This window comes from Tupaia chinensis, unplaced genomic scaffold (assembly GCF_000334495.1).
Source record: "Tupaia chinensis unplaced genomic scaffold, TupChi_1.0 Scaffold000374_1, whole genome shotgun sequence".
Classification (NCBI taxonomy): domain Eukaryota; kingdom Metazoa; phylum Chordata; class Mammalia; order Scandentia; family Tupaiidae; genus Tupaia; species Tupaia belangeri.
Window position 1 is genome coordinate 1,295,932 of NW_006159872.1, and position 9,781 is coordinate 1,305,712.

At 55.9% G+C, this 9,781-nt stretch overlaps 1 protein-coding gene across 1 annotated transcript in view; it reads right to left on the reverse strand.

Moving 5' to 3' along the window:
* The window catches only part of CHRNB2 (cholinergic receptor nicotinic beta 2 subunit), an 11,059-nt gene extending 1,543 nt beyond the window's left edge, over positions 1–9,516 (reverse strand). The window contains 7 exon segments of the mRNA XM_014589725.1: positions 1–98; positions 4,864–5,480; positions 5,483–5,835; positions 6,645–6,754; positions 7,479–7,523; positions 7,697–7,842; positions 9,126–9,516. The exon segment at positions 1–98 is cut by the window's left edge and continues 1,543 nt beyond it. Of these exon segments, the coding sequence (XP_014445211.1) occupies positions 1–98; positions 4,864–5,480; positions 5,483–5,835; positions 6,645–6,754; positions 7,479–7,523; positions 7,697–7,842; positions 9,126–9,189 (1,433 nt within the window). The 5' untranslated portion in view covers positions 9,190–9,516.
* Positions 9,517–9,781: the final 265 nt, after the last annotated feature.

Below are 9,781 nucleotides of genomic sequence, written 5' to 3' on the forward strand. Positions count from 1 at the left end.
AGGAACATGCCGATGGTGCCAAAGACACAGACGAAGACAAAGATCCAGAGGAACAGGCGGTCGATCACCATGGCGACATACTTCCAGTCCTCGCTCACCTGCGGGAGGAGACCCAGGTGTCAGTCATACGCTGCGGCTGGCCGTGGAAAGGGCACACACCCCACTCTCCCTCGGTGATTCCAGCTTGACCTTTCTAAAGCACAGCTCTGGTCTCAGCTGCCTAGAGCCTCAAAGGCCCCACGACCTTTCAGGCCCATACAAACTGCCACATCTAGGGGCCAGCAGATGGCATGGTGGTTACGGCACTGGACTCCCACATGACTGACGGCAGTTTGAGTCCTGGACCTGGTGTCCTGAAAATCACACACCCAAAATCCCAGGAGGACAATGGAGGAGAAGGATTTGTGACGTGCGCCCTGGGGGGGGGGGTGATTTCTCAGTTTTCCTCTCACTGTCTTTCTCTCTCTCTCTGGTGCATACATGTTGTCTTTCTCTCTCTCTCTGGTGAATACATGTGGCCTATGGCTAAAAACTTAAAGAAAAAAAAAAAATACCCAAAAGCAAAAACAAAAACAAAAAACCTCCCAGAACCAGCAGATGGTGTCATGATTACATCACTGAACTCCCACATGGCCAACTGCAGTTTGAGTCCCAGACCCAGAGGCTTGAAACTCATGCCGGGTGCATGTGCATGCATGCTGAAAATCTCAAGAGGAGAATGGAGGAGAAGGGATTGCGGTGCGGCCATCCCCCCTGGGTGATGATTTCTAGTCTTCTCTCTCTCTGTCTCTCTCTATCTCTCTGACAAGTGCATACACCCTAGAGAAAAATCTCTCTAACAAAAAAAACCTCCTGGGCTAGCAGGTGGCTTGGTGGACTTCCACATGGCCAGTCATGGTTCTAGTCCTGGACCTGGTGGCTTGCTTTCTCACTTTCTCTCTTTCTCTCTCTCCCCTTCTCTTTCTCTCTCACTCTGTCTCTCTCTGGTCAAATTTAAATAAATAAATAAATAAATAACGTTAAGTAGAATAATTAAAAAAAAAAAATCTCTCCCAAGTCTAGATCAAGACCAACCCATAGCAAATAGCTATGTCCTATCCTCTGACATTCCGTGACCCAGGCTTACCAAGCCCCGGTGGGTCCACTCAGGTCTCTGCCTTTGGGTTCATTTGTGTCTGGTGACACTGACTCTGTTTTTCTAAACAGTGAACTTCTATTTTTTCTTTTTTTTTTTTTCCCAGTGAACTCCTGCATCTACTTCAAAACCAAGTCAAACAGTGGCTTCTAACGGAAGGCTTCCCTGAGCTCTAGATCAACATGAAGCACTGTCTCCCCTGGGTTCCCCAGCACTGAGAACACATCTGCATCGTGGCACATCTGCGGCACTGTGGTGCTATTTCAATCTGCGTGTCTGCTGCTCCCTTAGCTACAAATTCCAAGCACCGGGACTGTCGATTCACCTTGGTAATTCAGCGTCTGGAGCACAGGGTCCAGCAAACGGGTGCTGAATTGACTACAAGTGATGGCAGCCTCTGCAGGCCTCACTCCTTTCACGATTGCACGGGGGGGGGCCCAGCCGGCAGCACCCCCTTAACCATGGAGGCGCCAGAGGGTGAGAACCGGATCCCAAATGTAATAAATCAGCTCAAAAACTACCACTCTCCGTGGGTTTGAGAGCCAGGCACAGGGATCTCGCGAAGGGCTGGGCTCTCCCCAGAGCTGCCCTACTCCAGCCTGGTCTGGGCCTTTGAACACGTGTTCTCTGGAGACCGGCCAGCTCAGAGGCAGGGGGAGGCCGCTTTGCCCCTTGGTCTGAGTGGAGCACGCGCTCATTCACGTCACAACCGGGCTGTGTGAACATCCGGCACCGTGCGAGGCACTCACTGGGGCACAAATGACTAAGACAGCACGACCTGCACCTCCCAGCCGAGGAAGATGGAGACAAAAGGTAAGAATTAGAAAAGCTGCAGAGGGGGGCCAGCAGGTGGCCTGGTGGTTAAGACAGCTGGATCCCATATGGCCAACTGTGCAGTCTGAGTCCCAGACATGGCAGCTTGGAAAACACGCCTGGGCATGTGTGTGCACCCAGGATCCCAAGAGGAGAACGGAAGGGAGGGGATGGCCATACCCCTCTGGGAGTGATTCCACTTTCCCTCTCTCTCTCTGTCTCTGTTTCTCTCCAGAAAGTGCACATGTTCTGTAGCAAACTAAAAAGAAAATTACGGGCTGTGGCGCGGTGGTAAAACACACTGTCTGCAAGGCTGATCCCCACGAGAGGGGTCCGGGCTCCCACAGTGCTGACTACGCAGGGCACACGGATCCCTGTGATCCAGGGCTGGCTGGGGCAGGGGTGGGTCACAGCATCAAGACCCTGTGGCAGGGGCACTGTTTCTCTATTTCTCTCTCCTTCTCTCTCAGAAGAAATAAACGAATGAAATTTAAAAACAACTGTACACTATGGGAAAGTCGGAACCAAGAGGAGTGGAGGGGCAAGTGTAATTTAGACTGCGGTCTGGAAAAGCTCCTTTGCAGAGCTGACATTTAGGCTAAGAGCTGGTGAATGTGAGGGAGCCAGCTGTGTCAAGAATAAGCTGAAGAAAGAAACAATCAGACAAGCCCAAACTGAGGGACGGTCACCGGCCTGTACCCTTTAAAAGTGTTTATGTCATGAAAGTCAAAGCTGAGGGACTGTTCCAGATGGGAGGAAGCTAAAGAGACGTGACAACTAGATGCAATTCGAGATCCTGGGTGGGGTGGGGCTGGGGGTGGGGGCGATGCTGTGAAGGACATTCCTGGGACAACTAGAAAAATGTAAATAGGGACTGCATATTATAAGGTAAAGGTACCGATTCTGAATTTCCTGTATTTGATCATTGAACCTGGGTTATGCAAAAGAGTATCCCTGTTCTTAGGAGAGGTGTGCTGAAGTGTTTGGGAGAAAGGATCTACAACTTACTCCCGAAAATGAATAATGACAGCAATTTTTTTGTAGTTTTACTATAGGGCATGTGCACTTGCCAGAGAGAGGGAAAGTGAGAAATCACGCCTTGGGGAGATGGCCACACCACAATCCCTTCTCCATTCTCCTCTTGGGATCTTGGGCATACACGCACATGCACCTGGCACGTTTCTCATGCCGCCAGACATGGGACTTGAACCACATAATCAGTCATGTGGGATCCAGTGCCTTAACCACCATGCCACTGGCCACTTGATATTTTTTTTCAAGAAAAAAATAAAGACACGCTGAAGTATTTGGGATAAAGTGTCACAATATCTGTAACTTACTCTCAAAGAGCAACAATTTAGAATGATAATTTTTAAAGAAAAAAGGCAGAGAGACCCACACAGAGGTCCTGAGGAAAGAGAGCTTGGCCTGCTTAAGACAAGCCTGGGGGAGAGGGCAGAGGCTGAGAGAAGACATTGTCTCCTTGGCTGCAGGAACACAGGGTCTGCATTAGTTAGACTCTCAGGAGCCTCTGCCCTGGCCCAGGCGACCGCTGCTGGTGACCAGAACTAAGGTGTGAGCATGGAAAAGGACAAGAAAGGAGGCAAAGAGTTATTTTGGAGGTTGAGCTCACAGGACAGGATTTCTGCTGACGGGGAGGTCGGAGAGGTGGGAGAGAAAGGATCAAAGAGCTGAGGATCGCTCCAGGTTTTTGGTCTGGATCGCTGGACCAATGGTGACGGCATTTACCAAAAGATGGAAAAACCGGGACAGGGAGCAAGTTGGGGGTTGAGTTTGAGATGCCCGTGAGGCATCCAAGTAGGTCATTGCATCCATCCGCACCCAGCTCAGGAAATGCACAATACACGAGCGGCCTGCAGCGGGAGGGAGGCGGAGGCCAGTGACGCAGCTGGCCGAGCCCCTGCACCCCCGCGTCTCCCACTGGGCCTCAGCTGGTTCTGAGGCTCCCACCCCATCTCTTCCAGCCTGGGTCCCCCCTTCCTCCATCTGGACTGTAAGATGCCCCCTGGCCCAAGCTTCAGCTCCAACCTGACCTCCCACCAGTCAAGGAAATAACTCTCTGAGGCCTCCAGACCTCACAGACTGTGGTGTTCACCCTGCCTCATCCCCCCACCAGAATGGCAGTGTCCCAGAGGAACACTGGCCAGTCACCATGGCAACGGCCGAGCCTCAGCCTGGAACCAGTCAGGTACCCAGAGACTGGCCACAGGGTAGAGCCAGTAGCTGCCCAGAGTGGACGGCTGTCAGGCCTGCCCCCAACCCCTGGCTAGGTCTCATGGAGCCGGTTTCTGGAGAGCTGCTGCAGAAAAAGTCAAAACCTGGGAGGAAAAAGAGCCAGGGACCCCTCACCTCCACCACCTTCCCATAAATATTTCATAAAGGCGGTCCTCCAGGACCCAGAAGAGCAGAAAAGGGACAGTGACTTGGGACTCTGTCCTCTCTGCCACAAGCAGGTTCCAGGAGCCTCTTAATCTGCCCTCCCGCACGCACATCCGCGGTCCCCTATTTTGCCCTCCATGCGATACACAAAGACCGGTCATCGTTAGCACTGGAGCTGCAAATGAACAGTGTGGGGATACAAGTGGTGGGGAAGGACTCTCAAGGACACAGCCGCAGGCCAGCTGCAAACCCAGAAGGGCCTCCTCCCAGGCCAGGCCGTCCTCCTTGGACACCAGTCCTCAGGAAACCGCAAGGTCACCCTGCGCAGCCTTCAGTTTAGGCAGCGCCACCTCTCAGAGGCTGACCACGAAGAACCCAGCCAGAGGCTAGGCCTGCATGCTGCACCTATATTAGCTTTGGTCGCGGAAAGAACGCCGCTCCTTTCCAGATCCCAGCCCCGCATCCCAGGCCCAGGATAGCCACCAGCCCACCCCGCTGCCTTCTGGCCGACTCACGCTCTGGTCGTCATCCTCGCTCCGCATGTGGTCGGCAATGAAGCGCACGCCATCCACCGCCTCCCGGAGGCCACAGCCACACGGCCCCCCAGAGCCCCCCGGGCCGGCCGCCGGCGTTGGCTCAGCCCCGAAGGCGCCTGCCAAGCCCTGGACCGACGCACGGTTGACGAAGCACGTGCAGGAGTCTGCCCCCGGAGCCTCGCGGAAGAACAGGGTGCCTGCCCCCTCGCGCTCCCGCTCGCGCTGGCGCCTCCGCAGACGCAGGCGCTGGCGGGCGCAGCGGTGGCGGGGCTGCTGCATGAAGAGCAGCGCAGGCAGCTTCTCCAGGAAGACGACCTTGACCCAGGGCGCCATGGTGTGCGTGGTGGGCGAGCGGTGGTGCACGTTGAGCACGCACACGCTGGTGACGATGGAGAAGGTGACCAGCACCATGGTGAACATGAGGTACTTGCCCACCAGCGGCACGTCCAGGGAGGTGGGAGGCACGATCTTGGAGATGAGCAGCAGGAAGACGGTGAGCGCCAGCAGCACGGAGATGCACAGCGTCATCTTCTCGCCGCAGTCGGACGGCAGGTAGAAGACCAGGATGGGCAGCGGCGTGATGAGCACGCAGGCGGGTTGATGGTGTAGAAGAGTGGCTTGCGGCGAATGATGAAGTCGTATGTGATGTCCACGTAGGTGGAGTCGTCGGGGTTCTCATTGCGCCGGCCTGGCAGCGCCACGATGTCCCACTCTCCACTGGGGGTGAAGTCGTCCAGGCTGGCCACGTCGCTCTTGAGCACCAGGTCGATTTCCGTGCGGTCGTAGGTCCACGAGCGGAACTTCATGGTGCAGTTCTGCTGGTCAAACGGGAAGTGCTTTACTTCAATCTTGCAGGCGCTCTTGTAGATGGCCGGTGGGAGCCAGAAGATGCTGCCGTCGTAGGAGACCACCGCGTTGGAGTAGAAGGACACCTCGTACATGCCGTCAGCACTGCCAAGCAGGAGGCAGAGTCAGTCCTGGCTCCAGCGGTCGTCTGTCCCCACCCAGCTCCCCAGCTCTGAGTGGGAGGAGAGGAAAGCCAGAGGGAAATACCGGGAGGGGAAACCCAGGCTGATACACCCCTCTGGGAGGAGGGAGAGTGGGAATTGAGCAAGAAGCAGACATAGGTGGACATGGGTGATTGGTGGAAAGAAGAGGTGTCTGGACAGGAGGCCTGTGTGGCCCTCAGAGGTAGGAGAGAGTGGCGAAGGGAAGGGACCTGTCTGCTCTGGTCACACACTGTGTCAGCTGGTGGCTCCTCCTGAGGGTAGAGGAGGGAATGGAGGGAAGGCTGAATGAGGGACCCTAGGCAATGGAGAGGACAGGGCGGGCAGGGGGAACGGGGCAGGGTGTTGTCCCATCCTTTAGGTAGGTTACAGGGATGATTACAGGAGACAGGACCCAACCTGGGGAGAACTGGGAGCCCAAGTGGCTTTGATCCAGCCTAGGTCTCTAGGAGAGCCTATTCTTAAATCACTCCATAACTGGAGCTTTCAATCCTTGGAGCCCCACTGCAGCTCCAAATTCTGGGAGTCCTACTGCTGGGAGGAAGCCGGCCATGGCCCAGGGCTCTTTGGTTATTTATACTCTGTCTCACTGCTCTGGGTCTATCTGGCCAGTGACTGTCCCTGTATCTTCCGATGAAAAATCCCTTCCCTGCCACAACATAAGCTAGTTTCTCTCATTTTCACCAGACCCCTACCCTCCCTGAGTGTTGCCACGGCCTTCCCAAACCTCCCCATTATTCCAAGGTCACCTACTTGTTGTATAGGACCACATCTGGGAGCCAGATGTGTTTGGAAGGAAGCCGCACTTTCTTCATATTGTCAAATTCCTCGGGCTTCCAGGTGAGGCGATAATCCTCCCACTCCTGGGAAAGAGACAGGGGGAAGCAGCACCGACCTCTGCCCTGGGACCGGCTTGAGGCCAAGGAAAGGAACAGGAGGGGACCCACATGGCTTGAAGGCGCTCTTAAAAGCCAGCCTCTTCTGCACAGTGACTTCTCTGGCCAAGTGATCATTTCTGATAATTTCTCATTTAATTTGCACAGCTAAGCCAAGGTATTAGAATCTACATTTCACAAACAAGAAAATGGATCTCGAGGGACCAGCAGTTAGCATAATGTCTATGTTGCTGGACTCCCATGTAGTCAACCGTGGTTCGTGTCCCAGACCCGGTGGCTTAAAAAAACTCATGCCGCATGCGTGTGCGTGCGTGCCCAAGATCCCGAGAGGAGAATGGAGGAGAAGGGATTGTGGCGTGGCCATCCCCCCTGGGGGGTGATTTCTCACTTTCTGTCTCTCTGACTCTCTCTGTCTGGTGAGAGCACACGCCCTATAGCAAACAAACAAACAAAAAAACCAACTCTCCAAAAAAAAGAAAATGGATCTTGAAGAGTCGAATGTGTTTAAAGTCACAGAGCTGCTAAGTGGTGGAACAAAGATTCAGATCCAATGACTTAGGACTTTGAAGTTTTTACCTTTCTGCCTCTTTAGGGGAGATTGAAAGAGAGAAAAGCACATGCCAAAAAGTAATACTACTAATAAAAAGGAGGCAGGAGAATGCCAGCAGGGGTGTTGGGGGAGAGCGCCTACCTGGGTCAGCCAGACATTGGTGGTCATGATCTGCTCCCGCTCGTGCTGCAGGAAGAGAAGGCCCCTGCTGAGCAGGCCCCTCCTGTGGGCCACTGCCACCACCCAGGGGCCTCTCACCGCTCCTCAGACCTTGGGAAGAGCAGGGCAGTAGCCCAAACACAAGCACAGTCTGGCCGGGCTGGCCTCATAGCTGGGCAGAGTCTGGGCCCCTCACTCACCACGCTGATGAGCTGGGCCAGCGACACCATGAGCTGTACCGTCACCAGCTCAGAGCCGTTAGTGGCTGGACGGATGAGCTTGTTGTAGCGGGATGGGTCGAGGAGATGCTCCACCAGCCGTTCCTCTGTATCTGTACCCCACACCCCTACACAGAGGAGGGGTGGGCAGGAAGGAATTAGTCAAGGAAGGCCCACCCAAATCCCCCCTTCCCAGGCAAGTAGGACAACCCAGGCACAACCAGGAGGCTGTAACTTCCTAGTGCTCCATCCCTACAGACTCTGCAGCGTGCTTCCATTACCCCAGACGAAGACCCTCATAGAGAAGCCCCTCTCTGAGACTCCTGACCAAGGAGTCTGGAAAGCCCCCCAGGTGCCTCCAGACTTAGAGCCACCCTGCAAGGATTCGTGCAGACTTTCTCTTCCCCCAAGGTCTCAAGCGGTGGTTTCAAAAGGCTTGCAATTAAAAAAAAATAAATTAAAAAAAAAAAAAAGGCTTGCAATTTACGCTTCCTTGGCTTCCCCACCTAATACCTACAATTCGAGGGAGGCTTTAGAGGGTGGAGAAAGGGGAACGGTTATTGGTGTCCGACAGCAGTTTCTCTTCCATTGGTCCTCATCTCTGCATACAAATTACACCGTGTACCCCCACAAGTGCCTGTGCGCACAGCACCCCCTCTCCCCAAAGGCACGGGGTGGGGGTAGCTGTGGCCACCTAGGCTGCGGACAGCGCATTGAGCTAGTCCCAACTGCTACACGCACAGGAGCCCACCCCGTGAGATGGCACGCAGCTGCAGAGAGCCCGGCCACCGCGCTGGCCCTTTGCACCTGCCCCTCCTGCAACTCGGCACGAACACACCCCCCTCCCTCAGGGAGTGCCTTCCTGGTCCTCAGCCTGGTGGAGCTTCTTCCCTTCCAGGTCTTCTGCCCCACCTACGAGAGGGTTCACCCTACAAGAGTGTTTGCCCCTCCCTGCCGACCCTGTGGGGTGACCAGAATCAGGAGCTCAGTGTGGGGGATGGGGAAGGATGGGACGCCAAGGGTAGGGGGGTTGGATGAGGTAGATTTTCTGAGATCATGTTCCACAAAAGTGTCAAATGGGATCTCAGCCACCCTCAGAGTCGCCCTCCTGCCTTCCCAGGAAGCCTGAAGAGATCCCCTTCCTCTTTTCTGTGTGCCCACACCCTCCCCACCTCCACTGGCCAGGTTTCCATCTCTTGCATGGCTTCTTCCTCCGGTCACGTCCTCCTCCTCCTCAGGAGTTCAGATCTTGGCTCCCTACATTCGCGGGGGCTCTCTCCTAGCCCCAGCAGACTTCCCCACCTCTAGGGAATCCTCCCTTCTACCTCCCACTCTGGCTGGGGTGAGACAGGGCGCGGCGAGTCTCGGGCCATTGGCTGGGCTAGGAGCCCTGGCCGGTGGCCGTCCCTACCTGAGCACAGCCCGAGGAGGCCGAAGCTGAGGAGCAGCGCCATGGGGCCGGAGCGCCGGGCCATGCCACGGGCATAGCTTGTGCCTCGCCTCCTCCAGCTGGAGCGCGCCGCGGGCTAGAGGGCCGCGGGCGGGGCGCTGTCCGTGGTGCTGAAGTCGCGCCCGCGCCGCCCGCGCTCGGCTGGAGCTGGGCCCGAGCGCTGCTCGCGGCCTGTTGGCCGGCCTGGGCTGGGGTGCCGGAGCGGGCTGCCAGGAGGGCCCAGCTTTTTCACTTATCCCGGTCTGAGTAGGCGGAGGCTTTTCTGGCTGCTCTTCCAGGGAATACAATTGGGACGGCGAGGGGAGGAGTCTCCGCCCCGGAGGCGGAAACGCGGATCCCAGGAAGACTGGGGGGTACCCGGGTGGGGTTTTCCTCCACCGATCCTGCCTAGAGAAGGTGTGTGCGATACGGAAGGGCAGTCCCTCTCCTGCACGGTATTCTGAAGCCCGGAAGCTGGGGCAGGACCTAGAGGGTCGGAGAAGAGGCGGGAGGCCCTGCAGGAGTAACGCATGTAGGTCAGGGCCTGCGGAATACTGGGGGCTTAGGGACCAGAAGAAGGGGCCGGAGACCAGAGGAGATTGGGGCTTCCCGCCCTCCTGCCTTCTCTTATCAAAACC